The sequence below is a fragment of the Moschus berezovskii genome, chromosome 23 (genome assembly GCF_049115385.1).
Source record: "Moschus berezovskii isolate FMDL1 chromosome 23, NW_MosBer_1.0, whole genome shotgun sequence".
Lineage (NCBI taxonomy): Eukaryota > Metazoa > Chordata > Mammalia > Artiodactyla > Moschidae > Moschus > Moschus berezovskii.
Window position 1 is genome coordinate 40,025,610 of NC_142482.1, and position 22,443 is coordinate 40,048,052.

Here is a 22,443-nt window from a genome sequence, read left to right on the forward strand (position 1 = left end):
CTCCTGGCCTTCACCCCCTCCTCTCCCCGCCCCTCCGCCGTCTGACCCTGGCTTCTCCTTTCTCTCCCACCCGTCTCGTCCTCCTCCCGGTCCTCGGCTTCTGCCTCTCCCGTCTCACCCCGACCAGGGCTGCTTCTCTTCGTGCAGCCGTCTTTCTCCACCTGCATCCCAGGCTCCCTGTCTCAGCGCCAGCTCCTCGGCCTTTGGCTCGGGCCCCCTCGCCCCCTCCCCAGCTCCCAGTGGTCTGGCCCGCGGGTCCCCGCGCGCGTGTGTGCGGGTGCACCGGCGCCCCTCTCCCTTACCTCACAGCCCCGCTCCCCCGCCGCCCGCCCCCCGGCGCTGTGGGCGGTCCAGGGCGGGGCCGGGATCCGGGGCGGCTCCCGGGGTTTGGGTTGTGGGAGGTGCCCTCTCCCCGGTCTCCCCCTCTTCCCCCGCCCTGTCTCCTCCCGCACCCTCCTTCTTCCCTCCGCCCGGGAGCTTTCCCGGTCCCCGGCGCCGCCTCCTTCCCTCCCGGCTCCCCGCTCCCGCGGCCGCCGCCGCCCCGGGGAAGGAGAGACGGGGGTGGGGTTTGGGGGAGGTGAGACCGGAGGGAGAGACCCTGGCCGGGCTGGAGAGCGGATTCGCGGGGAGGAGGGTCGGGAGGAGGGGAAGGTGGAGCAAGGGAGGAGGGGGGAGCCGGGAGGAGCGGCCGGGCCTGGGGCCTTGAGGCCCGGGAGAGCCGGGGAGCCGGGCCGGCGCGCCGAGGTAAGAACCAGGGCCCGGGGGAGGCCGGGCTTGGAGAGGGGCGCGCGGGGAAGGAACGAGTCGGGGGCCGGGGGGCCGGAGGAGAGGAGGAGCGGCGGGGAGGGGAACCGGGAGCCGCGAGGCGGCCGATCCGGGGAGCGCGGGGCAGCCGGGCTCGGGCGAGCCGCCGGGGCCCGGGGAGAGGAGGTGGTGAGAGGTGGAGTCCCGGGAGGGTGGGGGGGCCGAGGGAGGCAGGAGGAGGGTGGGGACAGGCTCTCTCTCCTCCTCTACCCCCACCCCGCGCCGGGCTCCGCCCCCGCCTCCTCCGCGGGGCGCTCTCCCGGAACCCGGGCTGAGCCGGGTCGGAGCCCGCGAGGCGACCGGAGGGAGGCCAGGCCGCCTGCCGGGTCCGATCCTCACGGCCGCCTCTCACTCAGATGCTGCTGTTGCTGCTGCTGGCGCCGCTCTTTCTCCGCCCCCCGGGCGCGGGCGGGGCGCAGACCCCCAACGCCACCTCTGAAGGTGCACCCTTCTCCGGCGACCTCGGGCACCCCGCCACCCCACTCCCCCTTTCTTTGCATCCCCTCTACTCTCCCCTACACGGCATCGGGGCCTGGCAACCCCGTCTGCTCAGCCCCACTTTACTACTCCTGACCTCCTTTCCATCACCCTTCATCATTATCCAGCACCCGCTTTCTCTGCCCCCTATTACTGCACTAGGCCACCTTTTGTGACCCGCATTGTTTCCTCCCTCACCCCTCTTTCCTGGGCCCACATTGCCACCTCAGTTCCGCTTTTTCCTTGGTCCCACATTGCCGCCCAGGTGGCCTTGGAAGACACCCTTCTCCTCTCATCCTCATTCAATCAGATTCTCCTTTAGCCTTTTCTTACCAAACTCATTTGCATATCATACCCTTTCATGATTTCTTACTTTTCTCCATTATCCCAACCAGCATCCTTCCCTTCCCACTTGTGGGCTCGCCCATTAGCCTTAACCCTGGCCCATTCCCCTGTGCCCTTTAGCCCAAGGCTCCCTACTCCTCCCCTCTCCCACCCTCCAGCACCTCATCCCAGCACCTGTCCTCCACCTGCCCCCTAGACCCAGCCCTACGCTCCCCTGCCTCCCGCTGCTGACTCTGCCTTTTCCTTTTCCCCCCACCATCCTTCTCTTTCTCCCTCCCTATGGACTCACCCCTCAGGTTGCCAGATCATACACCCGCCCTGGGAAGGGGGCATCAGGTACAGGGGCCTGACTCGGGACCAGGTGAAGGCTATCAACTTCCTGCCCGTGGACTATGAGATTGAGTATGTGTGCCGGGGGGAGCGCGAGGTGGTGGGGCCCAAGGTGCGCAAGTGCCTGGCCAACGGCTCCTGGACAGACATGGACACGCCCAGCCGTTGTGGTGAGTAACCTCTCAAAGCCCCTCCCCGTTTCGAGCCAATTCTTCCTGCCTCAAACTTGGCATCATTGCTGGCAAGTCAGCACTTTAAATCCAGTGTAACTAAATTCACAAGTACATTTATGGAATGACTACTATGTAAGAGGGACTTTGCTGTGTGCAATTGCAGGCAGTAAAGTTAGCAGCCTGCAGGTTTCATTTCATCCTCCCGTCATTAGGCCACTGACCATTTGAGGAAATAACTTGGGTATTCATCTTGTGAGTTAGTCTATTGAGGATTACCAGTGGCAGTTTATGCAAAAAACGTTCTAAAGTAATTTCATCCCATTTTGGAATACCTGTCTCCAGTGGAGAGACCAGTATGCCTCCCACCCTCCCCAATTAAAACTCAGTTTACAGGAGTATAAGCCAACTATAATAAGGCAAATCTGATTGTGCATCTAAAGTTACATACATCTACACATCTCAAAGCCAGACAACCGCCCACTTTGAAGAGATCCCATTTTATGTGCTTATAGCTCCATCTTGGGTTCCTATGATGGAAATGCTGTTTCTTTCCTGAATGTAGATGCTTACAGGGTTAAGGGAGGACTGGAAACTAGAGAATCTATCTTTTTTAATACCTGATTTCCTGCAGAGTAAGATGCTTGTGGACTCAAAGCTGAGCCCCCTCTTTCTAAGGGGAAGGAGCCTTCTTCAACTTGCCTCTTTATTTTCCTGTCTCCACAGTCCGAATCTGCTCCAAGTCTTATTTGACCCTGGAAAATGGGAAGGTTTTCCTGACGGGTGGGGACCTCCCAGCTCTGGATGGAGCCCGGGTGGATTTCCGATGTGACCCCGACTTTCATCTGGTGGGCAGCTCCCGGAGCATCTGTAGTCAGGGCCAGTGGAGCACCCCCAAGCCCCACTGCCAGGGTGAGGGGAACAGCTTCCTGCATGCTGTGGATGAGGACGCTTGTCAGAGGATGGGAGCGGGGTGGGAATGGATGGTGGGGAAAACAGGGTGCTTTGGGGAGGCAGAGGTGAACGTTCCACTCTTTCCTCCATCCACTTGCCTCGGACTTCCTCCTGAAGTTCCCCATTTCCACTTTATGCTGAGGGCTTCCTTCCTTTACCTTTCTCTTGTTAATATCTTCCCCATGCTTTCAACCCTTGGGTCTCACACTTTCTTCTTTCCTTTATGAATCTCACCCTCCATCACCCTTCTTAAGATTCAAATACTACAGTTTTCCCCAGCCTCTGTCCTTTTCTCTAAACTTAACATTTCCTATGCATGATCCTCTTCTAGACTTGATCTCTCTCCATTCATTATGCCTGAATTATTGTAAAGACTCAGCAATAAACCATATGTCATATTTAGAAAAGTTAATAAGATGGAAAAGAATATCCGGGGTGGAAAATTATCAGGGTAAAAATTAAAAGACTTCAAAGTGGGGGCAGAATTGTCAGAACATTAAGGACAATCCAGGGATGGGGAAGGAAGAGGACAGTCTTTTTCTATACTTCCCAGACAACCCTCATCATTCCCCAAGGGAATCCGTCTTGTGTCCATCACCTGTTTCTCCATCTGGTTCTGCAAACTTCCCACTTTCCTGGGCTCCCAGATTCTCCCTCTGCAACCTTCTCTCCTGGGATGCAGGCATACCTCACGCTTCCTCTACCTTTGTAGACCCTCTGCCTTTTGAGATGCTTGGACCTGGCTTTCCTCACTTAAATTATTCTGTTTGTGGTTTACCACTCCATTCTGGGAAGTGGAAGTCCCATCCAGGGATGAATTAACTATGACGCTAGCGAAATTTAAGCTCCAGTTTTCCTTACTTATGCAGGCCCCTTCTTGCGCTCGAAAAGAAAAACGTAGAGGGCTTAATAATGTGTTCACGTGGTCACAGGATTTTGTAAAAATTGCCAAAGTAAGATATTTTAACAGCAGTAGCTTCAATCGCATTTGTAATTTTTTTTCTCTTAAAGAGAGACCCCCAAATTTTATAATATTTAGGCTCCACAAAACCAGGATCTGCCCATGTCTTAGCGGTTGGCACTCCTGTCTCAAATTCTGTTGTCCTATGAAAAATAAAAAAAGAAAACCACAGATCCTGACCCACAGCTCCACTTGCTCTTATTCCCAGGCACCCCCCACTCAGAAACGCAGGCTTCTGCTCCCCCCCGGTCTTCTTCGGCATGGACAGGTGTGGGAGGGGGCTGGGGATCAGGCCTGGGAAGCCGGGCGCCACTGGTAACTCTTCTCTGATCCCCGTCTTTCCTGCTGCCAGTGAATCGAACGCCACACTCAGGTGAGATCAGAAACCCTCATCGCGTGCACTGCAATCCTCTTACCCCTCACTCTTCACCCTCCACCTCCAGGGATTCTGCCCCTTAGGTTGTGGGTTCTCATCCTCCCCATTCCTCCCCCACCTTCCCCCACTCAGCCCAGTCCCCAGTACGCGGCCGGCCCTTTCTTTCCCTACCTGTTTCCAGCCTCCAGTCTCGGTTTTCTGCGAGGCTGCGGTCCCTCCCATCTCCCTGCCTGGCTGCACCCCCTCGGCTCCGCCTCCTCCAGACTCTGATTCTGCCAAATGGCAGAGCCCCAGCAGGGGGCGGCAGAGTGCTGGGAGACCCGGAGCATCCACCTCACCTACCCCGGTGGGGTTCCTTGCGACCTTCTCTGGAACCTTTTCCTAGGATTTCACCTGCTGACTCCCATCCACCCATCCAGCCCGATCCACCCATCTCACCCACTGCCAGGCCGCACTCTCCCTTACCTTCAGCGCCTCCCCACATCCTTCCCTTCCCTACGCCCTTTCCCTTCTCTTTCTTCTCAGTTCCTTCTCCCACCACCCTTTCTCTGGCTACCCAGCTCCGTGTTCCCTTCCTCTGTCCCCACCATCCGCACCCGCCACCTCCACGCCCTTTACCCCAGCCTTCCCTCTTCCCCTCCCAGCGCTCCCTTTCTCTCCAAAGCCGTTCCCATCGCCCTCTCCCCCACCCCTCAGCCCTTCACCCTGTCTATTCACGCCCCCATTAAGACGCTCAGGCGCCAGCCCCTTTTCTCTCGCGGCCCTCTCCCGCCCTCGCCCCTCAGAGCTTCAGCCTCCCGCGGTTCCCTCCGCCCACCCCGCCCTCCTGGCACACCCCTTCCCCTCTTTCCTCCTCCCCTGCCCCTTCCGGCCCCTTCACCCTGGGGGTCGCGGCGCCCCCTCCCCCCCTCCCCTCAGACGGAGGTTCCCTCGGCCGCTCTCGCCTCCGTCGCCGCCCCCTCCCTTCCCCCCCAGCTCGGCCCCCACCCCCTCCCCGCCGGCGCGCGCCGCCCGTGACGTCAGAGCCCCCTCCCAGCCCTGCCTCTCCCTCCTCCTCCTCCCCTCGGTCGGTCAGTCAGTCCGCGAGGAGAGTCCGCGGTGGCGGCGGCGGTGGCGGGAGCCGGAGCCGTGGGGGCCGTAGGAAGCCAACCTTCCCTGCTTTCCCCAGACCCTATCTCCCTCCTCCGCACAAAACCAGGGATGGAGGCGCCTCCCCGACAGCCCCTCAGCAGCCCTCCCCAGGAAAAGTGTCCCCCCTGAGCTCGTCCCCTTCCCCAAGCAGCTCCCACCCCCCACCCGCCCGCCCCCTGCCATGGGTCCGGGGGCCCTCTCTCCCGGGGTGGGGTGGCCACTGCTGCTTCTGGTGGTGCTGGCGGCGGGGGTGACTCCGGTGCGGGCCTCCCACTCCCCTCATCTCCCGCGGCCTCACCCGCGGGTCCCCCCGCACCCCTCCTCAGAACGGCGCGCTGTGTACATCGGGGCGCTGTTTCCCATGAGCGGGGGCTGGCCGGGGGGCCAGGCCTGCCAGCCCGCGGTGGAGATGGCGCTGGAGGACGTGAATAGCCGCAGGGACATCCTGCCGGACTATGAGCTCAAGCTCATCCACCACGACAGCAAGGTAGCCCCGGACAGGGGAGTGGGTGGGTGGGTGGGGGCTGGGGGGGGTGGCAGGGGGCCTGCTGCACGTGCCTTAATCTGAGTCGCTTCTGTGATTGCCAGGCAGACCCCTCCCTTGTGTGACTAGCTGGAGATAGGCGGGGGATGTGGGAGCTTGGGGAGAGTGGCAGAGCCTGGAGGTTCAAGATGAGGGTCTAGGGGTTCGAGGTGGTTAATCACGCTGCAAGGCAGAACCTTCTGTTCTCCGAGACCCCTGGAAGTGCCCAGGTTGGGGGTAGCTGGAGAAACTGGTGATGGCTTTAGGGAACAAGCCGATCTGGTTCCTCCTGGGAGTAAACTAACCCTGGGGTGGGTTGGGGGATGGAGGGAATGGAGCTGGATCAGGGGTTTACATTTACCATGGTAACAAGGTAAATCTTGGCAGCAGGTTGGAGCGGAAGGAATAGGGACCCAATCAGGAAAATTTGAGGGACTTGAGTGCTCTAGTTTATTTATCACAACAAACAGCGTGGTAGCTTTGGTCCCCACCTGACTCTTTCTCATCCCTTCATCTGCAACCCTGTTGTGGATTCCTGGATTGTGGAATTGTTTCGTGGTCTACTGTAGTCAGGAAGGCTAATGGTCAAGAGATGGGCAGAGGTGCCAGGAAAATGAAGGGGATTAGAGGTCTGCACAGGAGTCCCCACAAGAGCATGGGGATGGCAAGAAGTCAGAACGCAGGGGCGAGAAAAAACAGGAAAGAATGGCAGTGGGGGAGGGGGGCCAGCAAGAGGAGTGGTGACAGCGTGAGACCCTGGGGTGTCTTGTGGAACTTGGCTCTTGAGTTTGTCTTCCCTGCAGCATTGTGGCCTTTAAGATGTGAGAAGGGATATGGGATGTAGGGTTAGGGAGAAGGGGAAGTGGGAGAGGGGGAAAGGTCCAGGGGTAGTAGGGGATAGTTCTGTAAGATTCCTTTCCCACCCCAACCCCCCCATGAATGACTAGGAGTATGGGGGAGGATGTGGCCCAGGCAAGCGAGGCGATTTGGGACCTCACATCTATCATCTCTCCCAGAAAGGCCCCAGAGACTTAAGGGTTTGGGGGAGAGTAAAAGAGCACAGGGTCGGGTGAGCACCTGGTGATCTTACACCTGGAGTGGACTGGGCATTTATAGTCGTTCTTTGGAACGGCAGTGCACACCTATAAATACCTGTGTGAGGGAGGAGGGGGCAGAGGTGGAGTTGAAGATGGGATGCTTGAGGAGGAGAGGGTACAAGGACTCTTCTGGAACTTTGAATCTCTTCTGACACTTTCACAGTGATTCTCAAACTTCAGTGTACCTAAGCCTCACCAGAGAAGTTTGTTAAGAATCCAGATTCTAACTCCTCGGTCAGGGATGAGTCCCAGGGGTCTGCATTTTCACCAGTAAAAATCTTATGTGGCTAACCCCAGGATGCCTATAGGAAGGGTAGCAGGACACAGGAAAATAACTAGGCAGGACGAGAAAGAGGGTCAGATCCCATGGAGGAGTCAGTTTAGAAGAGTGGTAATTGGCTATGGGAGTGGGAATCTGGGGAGAGGGGCAGGGAGGGATGGGTGCAGGCTTTGGGATAAGGGATCGTGGGGAGCTAGGGGAGCCCTGGGTGTGAGCCCCAACTCATCCACCATGACAGGTGATTCCCTGGAGGTGTTGGGGAGCAGATGGGGACCTGAGAGAAGGGAGATGGAGGAGAAAATAGCAGAGGCGGCGAGGGGGAGATGAAAAGGCAGACAAACTGGAATGTGTGTTTCCTGCCTGCAAATCCGGATCCTTGCTCCTTGGGAGAGAGAGGAGAGAAGAGAGAGGAAGACAGATCTGGTCTATTGGGGAGAGGGTGAGAATCATGTGGCCAAGGGAGTGTGCAGCGATGGATACAGTATGGAAGGGGGAAGGAGTGCAAGAGAAGGTAGGGAAGGAAACAGGAAACAGAAGGAAAGACGTTAGGCTCCTGTACGTTGCCGTTTGTCGTATCTTATGTGTTCTTATATGTCCTCATGGTTCCTAATAACCTCCCCTCAGACAAGAAAGGGAGGACCACTGAGGACCCTTGGGAGAAGCTGGGGGCAGGATCTGGAGTGATAGATGCAGGAAGCTGGGACATGAGGATGGTAAAGATACACAAAGATGCCCAAGTGGCAGGGATGCAGAACCTTCAAAACATGCAGTTGAGCAGGCACTGAGCACTACCCTTAGCAGGGGTAGGCCTGGGTAGGCAGCAGGGAGTTGGTTCTATGGACCAGCCTCCCCTGGCTCCCCCTTCTCCAACTTCCCACAGTGTCCCAAATGTCAGGCCTCAGTGGGAAGTGAGCAGGCCCTAGGGGGCCTTCTTTATTTCCTTCTGCTTGCCCTGCCCTCCATCACCCTCCCCAGTCCACTGTGCCTCCTGTCTGTCCCCTCTGCCCTGGCTCCCCACTGGCTTCCATTTCTTCCCCCCTTCCTTTGGGGCTCCAGCAGCTCCTGAAATGTCATATTTCAGCAGGAGGGGAACAGGCAGTGGGAGCCCCACGGCTGGCTGTTCCTCCCCCCACTTCCCCTCCGCCCCTCGAGCTCTCTGCTTTGTTTACTTTCCCAGCTCTGTCCCTCTCTTGCAGGCACCCCTAAAAGCATCTGGTTTCTCAAGCATCCCATTCTATTTATTCTCCCCAGCTCTTCCCTCATCCTTGTTTCTCCCCACCCCCTTCTGCCCCTGAATGTCTTTTTTCCCAATGCACCCGCCAAATGTCAGAACCCAGCAGGAGGGCATGAATCCGCTGAGCCAGGACCCCCTGGGGGTCTGTCCCTGTTCTCTCCTGTTTGTGTGTCTCTAGCCCTGAAAAGAAGGAGGAAAAAAAAAATAGCAGGTGGGAGAAGGAGTTTGCAGAGGTGAGGGAGGACTTTTCATAATATGGTTTTCAAGAGGCTGTCTGGGGACTTGGGGAAAAATTTATTCATATTCTTGCAGACTCTTTTCTACTCACAGGTGTTTGGAGCATAGAAACCTAAGGAAAGGGGGAGGGAGGGGTCGTCGAGGGAAGGTGGGCTAGGGGGTGTCTGAGGATGCACTGAGAGGAGAGAAGGCAGTGTTTGCATGCACACTGGCAGAGGGCGTGCAGGAGAGGGTGTGAGTAAGGTGCCAGGTGGGAGGCAGAGAAGGGTGTTTCACGAATGAGGGGAAAGGAGACTCAGGAAAGAGAAGAAATGGGGATAATGAGAAAAGAGATTCAGCAGGGGGATGGGTAACTAGGCAAGTGACTAGGTTGTTGGGGAAAAGAAGAGTGGGAGTTGCAGGGAGGGGAGGAGCCCTGGGGGAGCTTCCCATCACCCCCTCCATCCTCGCCCTCGTGCAGTGTGACCCAGGCCAAGCCACCAAGTACCTGTACGAGCTGCTCTACAATGACCCCATCAAGATCATCCTCATGCCTGGCTGCAGCTCCGTCTCCACGCTCGTGGCTGAGGCTGCCAGGATGTGGAACCTCATTGTGGTACGCGGGGCCCTGAGGGCCAGAAGGTGGGGCCATTTATGAAAGAGGAGAGTGTATTGAGGACCACAGTGGCCACACTTCCAAGATCAGAGTCCTGTGGAAACCTGAGCTAGTTGGCCTGCTAGCAGCAGTGGTCTAATGGGGCTGCAGCTGACCTGCTCACCATCAGAAGGAATGGAAGGCAGATGAGTGAAAGGGTACACTGAGGGAGGGGGCTTTTGAGAATCACTTTTCCTTGGGCAGAATGCTTGGTGAGAGTGAGGGAGAGAAGCCCAGAGGCGGGGAAGGGTGGAAGGAGCTCTCTTAGTGAGGCTGCCAGGAACACACTGGGACAGAAGGCTGTCCCTCCTCTCGTAGCTTTCCTACGGCTCCAGCTCACCGGCCCTGTCAAACCGACAACGCTTTCCTACCTTCTTCCGAACTCACCCGTCGGCCACACTCCACAATCCCACCCGGGTGAAACTCTTCGAGAAGTGGGGCTGGAAGAAGATCGCCACCATCCAGCAGACCACCGAGGTCTTCACCTCGGTGAGGACTGATGGGGTGATGGGGGCCTGGGCTCAAATTCCAGCCCAGAGGGATGCGACACGGGATTCCTTTTGGGGGCAAAGACCTTGGTTTTTTATCAAGAGAGGACACGTTCTGAGTGGATTAAGTGCATGTTCTGCCTGTAACCAGGGGAGTGAACCAGCTGAGTTTTCAGGACCCTCTCCAACTTTTTGATTTTAGGATCTTTAATTTTTCCCTGCTGTGATGCTCTATCCCCCAGACAGATAGACTCCAAGCAACCTAGTTCTATTAAAGTAGGTTCATTTTAAAGTTGAAGTAAGATAAGTGAGAGAATATGAAACTAGAACCTGGGGAGGTAGTAGATTCCAGAGGCACTCCAGGGGAGGTGGTGGGCGTGTGTGATGGGAAGAGAGGGAGCCGGAGGGGAGGGAGAGAAGAGAGAGGCAGACAGACACATGCAAGCACATGGTTGGTAATTGACGTGGAGGTGCAGAAGTGCAAGGAGAGGTGGAGGGGGAAAAGGGAGACTTGAGGGGGGTAGAAAGGAAATACCTGGCTCCTTACCTGAAGAAGACAGTCTGCTCCCTCTCTTTAATTCTATTCTCTGGGTCCCCTATTCACTCCCATGTTCAGTGACTCTTTAATCCTCCCCCAACCTTCTCAGTGACTCAGGACATTCTCTGATCCTTTTGTCTATCTGCCCACTTGCCTCTTGAGGTTGACATCATCCTGCCTAGACCAGACCCTGCTTTGTCTTTTCCTGGTTCTTCCGTTTTCCTTTCCCCAATTTTTGCTGTCAGGCAGGAGTGGGGTGTTGGGGGTGACTTCCCTGGATGCAGAGCCTCAGGAGGGGTTCACCAAGCACCTTGCTGTAGGAAGCCATGTCCTAAGACCCCAGAAGCTCTCCTTCAGACTCTTCCCACAGGGGACAGAGCTGTTGGCGGGAGGCTCAGAGCCGCTCTTCCTTTGTTCTGAGTCTGTGGTCCCCAGGTGACACCTCCAGGCTTTACTCCATTGTGCACCCTGTGCTTTCTCTATTTGTTCCTCATTCCCTCCCAAGACTCTGGACGACCTGGAGGAACGGGTGAAGGAGGCTGGAATCGAGATTACCTTCCGTCAGAGTTTCTTCTCGGATCCAGCTGTGCCTGTCAAAAATCTTAAGGTGGGCTGGTGGCGGCTGGTGGGCCCAGCCTGCAAGGGTCTGGGTGTGGGGAACAGTGGTGGGTGGGAAAAGAGGCAGGCAGGGATGGGTTGGATTAATTTTTTTTTTGATATTGAAATATAATTGACACACAATGTTGTATAAATTTAAGAAGTGCGATGTGTTGATTTGGTACATTAATCTATTGCAATTTGATTACCATTGTAGCGTTAGCTAACACCTGCATCAAGTCACATAATTTTGATTCTTCGAGGCAGAAGCGTCTCCCGGGGAAGGTTAGCTTCATCCTGTAGTTGACATTTATCCACTACTCATCGAACAGAACCCTGCACTGAGAGCCTTGGGACAGGAAGTCAAAGCTGTGAAAGTGCTTGCCTTGGCCCCTTCCTGTGTCCCTCAGGAGCTCTGTTCTCTCTCCATTCCATAGCGCCAGGATGCCCGGATCATCGTGGGACTTTTCTACGAGACTGAAGCCCGGAAAGTTTTTTGTGAGGTGGAGTTGGAATCTGAGAAAGGAGGGGCGCTGGGTGGGCTCTTTGCCTTGGGTGTCTCCTGGGCTCTCCTCTCTGCCTCGCTGAGCAAATGATCGGAAGACAGGATTAATATGAAATCCCTGTCCGTTGGCTCTGACTCCACATCTTGGCTTCTCACACACGTGACACTCTCTCCAGGTCTCATTTTCCTATCACTTTGTGTTTCCAGAGGAGCCGGAAGAATCTCATCTTTCCTATCTGGCTGGAAAAGGCCACTCAGAAATAGAGGCTGGGAGACACTTAGAAGGAGAAGTAGTCGAACCTTCCCTATTACCCCTAGACTTGTAGATTTCTCTTTTCAATGCTCTGCTTTTCTCTGAATCCGAAGAGGCTGAATAGTGTCATGTGAGATAAGACAGAAATGAAACGAAGACCCAGCCCCACTCCTCCTCTTCACTCAGGTGTACAAGGAGCGGCTCTTTGGGAAGAAGTATGTCTGGTTCCTCATCGGGTGGTATGCTGACAATTGGTTCAAGATCTATGACCCATCCATCAACTGCACAGTGGACGAGATGACTGAGGCAGTGGAGGGCCACATCACCACTGAGATCGTCATGCTGAACCCGGCCAACACTCGCAGCATTTCCAACATGGTGAGTGTGTGAGGACTTAGAAGCTGGCCCCTGGGCAGGAGGAAGGGCCTGAGGGGGTTTCTTAGGTGAGGGGAGCAGGTATGGGGCTTGGAGGTTTAGGAGGACAAGGGGCCTCTGCTCAACCTCAACTTGTGCATCATGTTTCCTATGGATTCCATCTCTGCCATGACTTCCTTGAGCAGGAAAGAGGGAATTAAGAGAGTGGTATGTTCAGTGAGCCCCTGATGAGTTGCAGGGCTGTTACCATGGAAACAAGGAGCAGTTGGCAAGAAGTCAAATGAGGGAGAGGTGTTAATGACAATATAGATGCTGCATCTGCAAGCACACCTTTATAGGAGCACTGTTTCTGGGCAAAAATCCGTTTTATTTTCTTGGTGACTTCAGAGCACTTTAGAGTTGCTTAGTATTCACTCTTGATTGATACTCAATTAGCTTGGCTCCTGATGCTTTTTAAAAAATGATTCTCTTTTAGAATTTTAAATGCAGAAGGGAATTTTGAAATCAGTTAGCCCCAGATAGCTGGTTCGTGACGGACCTTGGGCTAAAAGACACACTGGTTGATGTGGGAATCAGCCTAGAGGTGAGGGGCACAAGAGGGTAGGGTGTGGTGTGGCAGGGAGCCTCCTTTCTGGTTTAGGACTGCACTAAAGACTATGAGAATCTTGGCTGAGCTTGATAGGGAAACCTATGTGTCTGCTTATTATACAGGTATAGCCCCAGATCTGGAATACCTGCCTTGGAGAGCATGCTAGGAGCATGTGAATGACTGTAAAACCACATGAATATCTTATTTTATTTTTTATGTTTTGGCCATGCTGCAAAGCATGTAGGATTTTAATTCCTGGATGAAGGATTGAACCCGTGCTCCTTGCATCAGAAGTGTGGAGTCTTAACTCTGGACCACCATGGAAGTCCTGAGAATATCTTATGTTTAAAACGCTGTAGTAATAATCACTTTTTATGTAGTAAACCAGGAGCTTAGACACATGATTTCAGTGACGCTCATAGTGATATTCTGATGTAGATTTTTCATTTCTATCTTATAGACCAAGAAATTGAGACTCAGAGAGGTTAAGTGATTTATCACAGGTCACCAGCTGCTGAGTGGTGAAGCTGGAATTGAATTCTAGTTGAATCTAACTCCAAACCAGATCACCTCCCATGGAAAACCTTGAAGTCTCACTAAAAAGCTTGCCCTTATATCAGCTAACACTGTTTAGCAGATGACAGTTCTTGAGCAAGAGAGAGATAAGATTTGGGAAGTTTATCCTGGCAGTGGATTATGATGGAAGGGTCAGTTGCCATGTGAACTTTAATCATGGATACTGTCCTGTGACATTTTCAAGGGATCTTGGTTGAAAAATTATGATAGAAAAATTCTTCCAGGTCATTTCCATGTAGAGCACTTGAGAGATGAGTTGTCCTGAGGCCCTGAGGAAAGTAGAGGAGGTGGTAACTAAAGCCAGAAAAGCTGGTTGGCACCCTGAGCCCAGAACCTGCCAATAGTGCCTTCTGCCCCTTCTGCCCTGATAGGAAACAGGGATTTGGTTGGGGGTATATCGGCCCCTGGGCTTTTGAGTTGGAGGATCTCTTTCTAACTCTTGGTCTCTAGAGAAAGATGGTGCCTGCCTTTGAGGTCTAGAGGTATTGCTAGGCCTGCTTGTTAGCCTAAAATGCCAGATGAAGAGGCCAAGATTTTTCAGAGTGTAGAAGCCATCTTAATAATTAACTAGACATGAAGTTATAGATGGATCAGATAGGACCAACAGAAGTGGATCAGAAGCAAGGATGGAGCCTACAACCCAGAACCAAGGAGAGAAGAGAAACAGAGTTGCCTTCACTCTGTAAGGAAGGCCTTACATTTAGATCAATAGTTCTCAAACTTTAGCCTCTATCAGAACCATGACTGGGCTCTTCCCTTGGAAGTTCTGATTCAGTGGGTCTGGAGTGGGACTGGAATTTAATTTCAACAAGTTCCCTGGGATGTTGATGCTACTGGTCTGGGGACCACACTTTGAGGCCTGGTAGTGTGGTGGTTGTCAATCAGAGGTTGCAATATTCAGGGGAAGTTTTGGTTGTCAGAACTGGTATCCAATGAGTTGGCCAGGAATACTTCTTCTTTTTATTATTATTTGTTTGGCTGTGTTGGGTCTTAGTTGTGGCATTCGAACTCTTAGTTGTGGCATATGGGGTCTAGTTCCCTGACCAGGGATCGATCCCCAGCCCCCTGTATTGGGAATGTGGAGTCTTAGCCGCTGGACCACTGGGGAAGTCCCCAGGAATATTTCTAAATAACTTACAATGCAAAGGATCATCCCCACAACAAAGGATTATCCTGCTCAAAATGTCAATAGTGCAGAGACTGAGAAATTCTGGTTTAGAGAAAGAGTTTTTAGGAGCCATGTATGGGAGAGTGGATTTGAGTGGTTTTGGAGAAAAATAGCTTCAGGTCGGAGCTGTACTAGAGCTCAGGTATGAGTCAGTATACCTGGGGATCAGATATGGGGACTTCTCTGGCATTCCAGTGGTTAAGACTCCATGCTTCCAGTGCAGGGCGGAAGGGTCCAGTCCTTGGTCAGGAAAATAAGATCAAACATGCCGCCAGAAGCGGCCAAAAAATAAAAATTAAATAAATAAGTAATTTTACAAAGAGTCTGGAAAATTAAAAAAAAGATTGTCAGTAAATTCTTATTGGGATAGAGGGCCTGGGTACAATAGAAAATAAAAATCTACCTCAGGATATACAGTTTAGATCACCATTGGACATCTATTCTCACATACAGACACTGCCAACAGGGCTGGTAAAAATTTAGGATCATACATTGGTACTTGGGTAATTCATTAATAATTCACTAATTTCTGTGGGTTTTGTGGAATTTTTGTTGTTGTTGTTTTCCTTAAGTCACCTTATAACATTTCCATTTGAAAATGTATAGCCATCTTTGCTGACCCAAAGGGGAGAGACTTTTTGGTAATTTTAGTCATGCCTGGGGGCAGTGGTGCTCCCCGTATCCAAATGTGTTAGTGGTGGTGACCTGAAGCCAGGGGAGTATGAGGATTGGGGCTGGGGAGAGTGACATGCAAAGCAGATAATTCCTTTCCTGTCTGAGTGATTTTTGGATGCAGGGTTTACTTTGAACTGAAGGCTGGATGGGCTTGGAGGCTTGACAGGTTGCTCAGGCTAGTTGCTATCTGCTGAGCAGGTGCTATTGGAGAGAGACATTCCAGTTTACGGAGTAGTTGGAAGCGAATGGACTTTGAACGGATTGGAATCCCAGCTCAGCCATGTGCTAGCAGCATACCTTCAAGCAGGTGAAACTGTTCTGTGTCTCGGGTTCCTTGTCACTTTCTAAAATGAGCATATATAGTATTTACCTCATTGGGTTATCTGAGAATTAAATAAGTTGATATATATGAGGACAATAATAAGAACAACGTAGATGTCAGCTATAGTTATGATTAACATTATTCTGTATAAGGAGTGATATTAATGAAACATTTCAGCAGAAAAGTATTGAGAGGACTCAGGTGATTTGAAAGAGTCTAAGCGGAGAAGGCAGTGGCAACCCACTTCAGTACTCTTGCCTGGAAAATCCCATGGACGGAGGAGCCTGGTAGGCTGCAGTCCGTGGGGTCGCTAAGTGTTGGACACGACTGAGCGATTTCACTTTCACTTTTCACTTTCATGCATTGGAGAAGGAGATGGCAACCCACTCCAGTGTTCTTGCCTGGAGAATCCCAGGGACAGGGGAGCCTGGTGGGCTGCCGTTTCTGGGGTCGCACAGAGTCGGACACGACTGAAGCGACTTAGCAGCAGCAAGGTGATCCTAAGGTTTCAGTCCTATATACTGGGGAGTGTTGGAAAAAACAGCTTATTCTTGGATATTTTTAATTTGAGATTATTGATTATATAGTTACAAATGCCTTAGAGACAGATTCAGGACTTGAAATATTGAGCTGGAATTACAGATTTGAATATTAGTAACAATGATGAGTTTGAAAGAGAAATGTAACTTTATACTCAGCATTTTATAATGTTGTAATTTCATCTTTATAATAATCTTTAAGGTAGTTAATATCACTCCCATTTTAGAGCCAAATAACTCCATGTGCTGTGCTTCGTTGCTCAGTTGTGTCCGACTCTTTTCGATCCCATGGACTGTAGCCCGCCAGGTTCCTCTCTCCCTGAGGATTCTCCAGGCAAGAATAGTAGAGTGGGTTGCCATGCCCTCCTCTAGGAGATCTTCCTGTCCCAGGGATCGAACCCAGGTCTCCTGCATTGCAGGCAAGTTCTTTACCGACTGAGCCACCAGGGAAGCCCAAATAACTCCATAGTGAAATCTAATAACTTGTTTGAGATTAAATAGCAGCTTGGTGGATTATTTGGAATTAGAAGGCATCTTTCCATTTATCCATCCAATGGAAATTTTTCTTAAAGATGGTTTTTTGAAAAATAATTTAATTTATTTATTTATTTTGGCTGTGCTGGGTCTTCATTGCTGCATGGGCTTTCTCTAGTTGTAGGGAACAGGGGCTACTTTCTAGTTGTAGTGAGCAGGGGCTACTCTCTAGCTGTGATGTGTGGGTTTCTCATTGTGGTGGCTTCTCTTGTTGTGGAGCATGGGTTCTAAGGCATGCAGGCTTCAGTAGGTGCGGCTCCCAGGCTCTAGAGCACAGGCTCAGTAGTTGTGGCACACAGGTTTAGTTGCTCCTTGGCATGTGGATTCTTCCTGAATCGGGGATTGAATCCATGTCTCCAGCATTGGCAGGTGGATTCTTTACCACTGAGCCACAAGGGAAGTCCCAAAGATGGTTTTTTTGGAAGCAGTTTTTAAGTTCACAGGAAAATTGAGAGGAAGACACAGAGGTTTCCTATATGCTCCCTGCCCCACTCATTCGTAGCTTCCCCCATTATCAGCATTCCCCACCCGAGTGTTTACAGCTGATGAACCTGTACTGCTGTGTCATTAACACTCAATGTCCTTTGTTTACAGAGGGCTCATGCTTGGTGTTGTACATTGAGTGGGTATTGATAGATGGATAATCACATTTCATTGCCGTCATCTATAGACACTTGTTTGTCCAGAATGGGTGGGGCACAGTGCTGAATGCTGAGGATTAAGAGCAGAAGAGACCCTGATCCTGTCGGCAGGAGGGGCAGAGAGCAGGCCTGCTGTCTTCAATCCTGGGCTGTTTCCACCTCACCACACTGCACATCCTTTGCATTTCCCATTCCCCCATGCCTCCAGAGAGCTGAATAGAAGGGAAAGTAGGGAGGGCATCGGGAACAGAGATTCATACTTAGTCTTCGTTCATCTATTCATCCCTTCATTAGAAGATGTATGTATGTTGGTCTCCTGCGTTGCAGGCGGAATCTTTACTGTCTGAGCCACCAGGGAAGCCCACGTATGTATGGTAACACATTCTAAGTCTAAACAGAGCTGTGTGGTGCCCCTGTGTATTAGCAGTGCCTTGTCAAGAGGTGGACACTGAGCCTTTCCTGGTATAGTTTCTGGGAGGTAAGGAAGGGCAGACATGATTTTCCCCATTATGTGGAAGACAGTTCCAAAAAAGGAAGCAATTTACTTGCAGTCATTTAGGTAAACAGTGTTACTGCCGGGTATAGAAATGAACCTCTCTTGATCCATTTCATGACAGAGTTAAAGGAGCTCTTATTCTTTTTAGCTTTCTTGGAAAAAGAAGATGTAAGGTTGGGAGGGGTGTGGATAGGGATTGAATAATCGACTTCAAACGTGTGAAGGGTGTTTCTGCAGCCCCAAGTCTTCTGAAAACTGTCCAAGAGACAGTGAACTGAAAGCACACGAGGATGGCAGGAAGTTAGCACGCTAAAGAAAAATCTTTCTGGTTGACAGGGCGAGGAAGGCTGTGGTGTCACCTTCTCTGGGCTCTTTCAGACTTGGAGGAGCTGTTAGTTCCTGCGTCAGCTCTGTTGGAGAGTCTGAAGGCTGAGAGAACACCAGTGCTGCAGCTCCTCACTGGCGGGGCCATCTTTGCTTTGCTCTCTCTCTGCTTTCATTTCATTCTCTCTGCTGTTCATTATGCAGAGAATCTATTTATTAAACTTCTCTGCTTGCAGTTGTGAGCTTGCAGCTGTGAACACTAAGGCCATCGGACCCAGCTAACCCCTGCTCTAGTCTAGTAGCTTCTGATCTTAGATGCGCATGTATAGTTAAAGATGTTGAATGTACACAGGCTCAGTCTGACAGCTTGGACACAAACCATCCATTCAAGTCAAAGTGTCAGAGCCAGACTCAGAAGCCCACCCCATTCCAATCCTTTCGTCCTGTTCTCTTCCTAGACGTCCCAGGAGTTCGTGGAGAAACTGACCAAACGACTTAAACGACACCCTGAGGAGACAGGAGGCTTCCAGGAGGCACCCCTAGCCTATGATGCCATCTGGGCCTTGGCCCTGGCCCTCAACAAGACGTCCGGAGGGGGCGGCCGTTCGGGCGTGCGCCTGGAAGACTTCAACTACAACAACCAGACCATAACTGACCAAATCTACCGGGCAATGAACTCCTCATCCTTTGAGGGTGTTTCCGTGAGTTACAGCAACCCCTTTGCTGGTCTCTGTTCTCCCATCCTGAGAGACCTCTCTGAGGTCTCTCTGGAGAAATGCCTTCTGTCTCAGTTACCTCTCTCTCTGCAATAATCAGTCTCAGACCAGGGAAGTAGGAGCCCCCAAGCCAGAAAACCCCACAGAAATCTAAAAGAGTGATAATATATTCCATTTCTTCCAACCTCTACTGTCACTTCTCTCAGTCCTGATATTTATGAGTCAGATGAAAATTATAGGATTTTAAAAGAGGAAGCAGCCTGAAAAATCCCCTCCTTATTCCTTTTAAAGTGGGGAAATCAGCATCCAGAGGGACTCGGTGACTTGCTCAGGTCACACAGCCAGAGGCCAGGTCCCCTGGTGTTCCATCTGGGGATTTTTCCCATTCAAATCTCCTGGGTGAAGCTTCTTTTCCAAAGAATAATGTTTCCAAAATCTAGGGTATGGGCATCTGGGGTATGTCCTATATGCAGGCAAATGCCATAAATAGAATTCATTCAGAAGCTCAATTACTTCAAAAACATAAGGATTCAAAGAGGCCCTGATGTTCTCGTTTCGCTCTTGCTTTTATCCCCTTTGCCTTCCTCCACATGTTTCTCCCCCTCAGGGCCATGTGGTGTTTGATGCCAGCGGCTCTCGGATGGCATGGACGCTCATCGAGCAGCTGCAGGGTGAGCATAGGGATGTGGGGAGATGGGGAGGTCGGTGGGGGTGCCAGGCTGGGGCTGGGCTAGGATACCGTCTGGGAGGAGAACCCTGGGAGACATGAAGACATTGCGTTGGTGCCTCCCTACCTCCTGCCTGCTCTTCCGTGTTCCTCAAGCTTTTAAATAATAGTGATATTGATAATAAAAAGCTTAGCGATGGGTGAATTTCTTTGAGTTGCAGTGGTTGTGCATGCAAATAGAAAACCACCACTCTTTTCCCCTAGGGGCCTCCATTTTGATTTGAGAAGTTTCCCTCTGGTGACTTGAGGGGTTCATGACTTGTCAGTGGCATATTCATGGACTCAAGGAAAGCTGAATCTAGGAAACATGCTATTTTTAAAGTGAACCTATTGCATTTCCTTGATATGTAAACAATTAGCTCTAATTTTTCTGCAGTACGTCTAGTTTGGCTTTTCTAGATGGTATATGCTTATAACTTCATACAGTGAGGTATCTTCAAAACTTGTGAATTAGTTTTTCAACTCCACTGCACTCAGACTCTTAGAGCAGGGCCAAAAGAACCATTTCTTGGCCTCCTGTGAAAAGTTTCTTTCTTTTCCTTTCCCGACCTCCTACATCCTCTTAGATCTTTGTAACCAGGACAAGAACGAATAGACTTCAGCCACGGTCCAAGGGCTGTGAGTTGGCTTTAGAAGAAAAAGTTATGGTAACCGGGACAGCTCTGGAAATCTTAGGAGTGGCTGAATTTCACTTTGTGGCTCTTTAAGAGGCAGATGCAACTTGTCTAAGAAATTAGAAGCCAAGTCAATGGAAGAGAAATTTCTAAAATTAAAATGAAAGCCTCTGGGAAAATAGATCTTGTGATTCTATCAGGAGAGGGAGAATAAGCAGAAACATGTTTAAAGATTTTTAAGCCAGAATCACAGTGAGAGACATTTTCCTGAGGTGTGAGCCCATGGAATGGGTGGCAGACATCCTGTGCAGCATTCTTCACTGAAGGGCTTAAAGCATATAAGATATTCTTGTTTGTTTGTGTGGGCTTCCCTGGTGGCTCAGCAGTTGAGAATGTGCCTGCCAATGCAGGAGACATGAGTTTGATCCCTGAAACAGAAAGATTCCCTGGAGAAGGAAATGGCAACCCACTCCAGTATTCTTCCGGGAAACCCCATGGACAGAGGAGCCTGCAGGCTACAAGTCCATGGAGTCACAAAAGAGTCAGACATGACTGAGTGACTAAACAACAATTTCTTTGTGTTGCCTTGGAATCCACCCTATAATGCTTTTCAATCAGATCGCTGTTTCAAGTGGCCCCCAGCTCTTTCCAAGTATCCTCTGGGGGCTCAGGTGAAGGGAGAATCAGATATGACCACAGAGATCTACTTTAGGGAAGTGGGAGGTTGAGAATGCTTGGGATCAGCTCTTCACCTACCTGTGGTTACTCCTATCATCTGTCCAGGTGGCAGCTACAAGAAGATTGGCTATTATGACAGCACCAAGGATGACCTTTCCTGGTCCAAAACAGATAAGTGGATTGGTAAGTGGATCTTGTTTATAATTTCCTTTAACCCCTCTGAACCATTGATGAATACTGTGTTTGAATGAGGGTGGGGTGGTTGGTACCATGGGGTTCAAATGTCCTAAGGAGATGAACCAGGGGCTGGGTTTCTGAGAAAGGGAATAAAACCTCCAAGATGTGGGTAGGAGAGACTGGTGTATTTGGAGAGGGTATAGGTGGTGGGTAGCAACGCATTCTTAAAAATAGTACATTCCTGGGACGACTGGGGATTAGGTCCAGGGGGTGGGAAATGAAAACTCCATTTGTGTTTCCCAGATGTTCTGATGACCTGATGTATCTGAATCAGCTACTTCAAGCCTCAAGTTGCCTCTTAGCTTTCTTAGGAAGACAGTTGCTTAAACTGTAGGAGAGGACGTAAAACCTCATTTAATTGTCTTCTGTTAAAATGTGCTTTTTAAGGAAAGAAAGGAAGCAGTTATATTCCTTGTGTGCTTGGTGGGCTAAATAATAGGAAATGGGAAAGATACTCAAGGTGGGCAAAATGAGGACTCTATTGATCAAAAATGGCTTGGTATCTTCAGGAGGGGGAAGGGCACAGCCATGGAAGACAGCTGCCATCTGCCCTGCCCATCTGAAATCTAGTAGTTCTCAGCACTGCTGGAGTTCTGACATTTTTTTTTATAATTTGAATTTAGGACAGTGTTCTGTATTGCTATAAATGCTGCATGGCCTAAATTATGCTTTTTTTTAAAAAAAAAAAAAAAAAAGCTCAGCAAATTGAAATTAGTCTTTTTTTTTTTCCCCTTTCTGTGAATTCTGTGACAACTTTGAGCTTCCCTTTAATAATAACTGAGAAACACCTTTGGGAATATCACCTGGCCAGGGTTAAAGTCACAGATCAGTTTTTTTTTTTTTTTTTAAAGAAAATTCCTATTTTGAGGCACTTTAGCTTCATGATTCTATGATTGTCTTTTGCAGCTTCTGATTTGAGTTGTAAGAGACCTCATAAAATTTATTTCTCAGTATCCCTTTCTTGGAGAAGGAAATGGCAACCCACTCCAGTGTTCTTGCCTGGAGAATCCCAGGGATGGGGGAGCCTGGTGGGCTTCCCTCTATGGGGTTACACAGAGTCAGACACGACTGAAGTGACTTAGCAGCAGCAGCAGCAGCATCCCCTTCTTTCCCTTCCATTTTTCTTTCCTGAAAGAAAGATGAAAAAACACAAAGAACAAAAAGTAACAACAAAAAGACTACAACTTTGGTGATACAGCTCAGCCTCTAGCTCCATCTTCTTGTCTCATTTCTGAACGCTTCCTAAGAGCCCCAGAATCAAAGAGCATTTGGGCTGCAGCAAGCCCTGATTCAGGGCA

At 50.9% G+C, this 22,443-nt stretch overlaps 1 protein-coding gene across 1 annotated transcript in view; it reads left to right on the top strand.

Annotated features, from left to right (window-relative positions):
* The first annotated feature begins 539 nt into the window (after positions 1-539).
* The window catches only part of GABBR1 (gamma-aminobutyric acid type B receptor subunit 1), a 29,315-nt gene continuing 7,411 nt past the window's right edge, over positions 540-22,443 (top strand). The window contains exons 1-14 of the mRNA XM_055406493.2: positions 540-744; positions 1,161-1,245; positions 1,923-2,126; positions 2,853-3,038; positions 4,394-4,414; positions 5,875-6,035; positions 9,380-9,514; positions 9,872-10,042; positions 11,085-11,186; positions 11,614-11,679; positions 12,121-12,312; positions 18,632-18,874; positions 19,497-19,560; positions 21,014-21,091. Of these exons, the coding sequence (XP_055262468.1) occupies positions 1,161-1,245; positions 1,923-2,126; positions 2,853-3,038; positions 4,394-4,414; positions 5,875-6,035; positions 9,380-9,514; positions 9,872-10,042; positions 11,085-11,186; positions 11,614-11,679; positions 12,121-12,312; positions 18,632-18,874; positions 19,497-19,560; positions 21,014-21,091 (1,708 nt within the window). The 5' untranslated portion in view covers positions 540-744. The remainder of the gene's footprint in view (positions 745-1,160; positions 1,246-1,922; positions 2,127-2,852; positions 3,039-4,393; positions 4,415-5,874; positions 6,036-9,379; positions 9,515-9,871; positions 10,043-11,084; positions 11,187-11,613; positions 11,680-12,120; positions 12,313-18,631; positions 18,875-19,496; positions 19,561-21,013; positions 21,092-22,443) is intronic.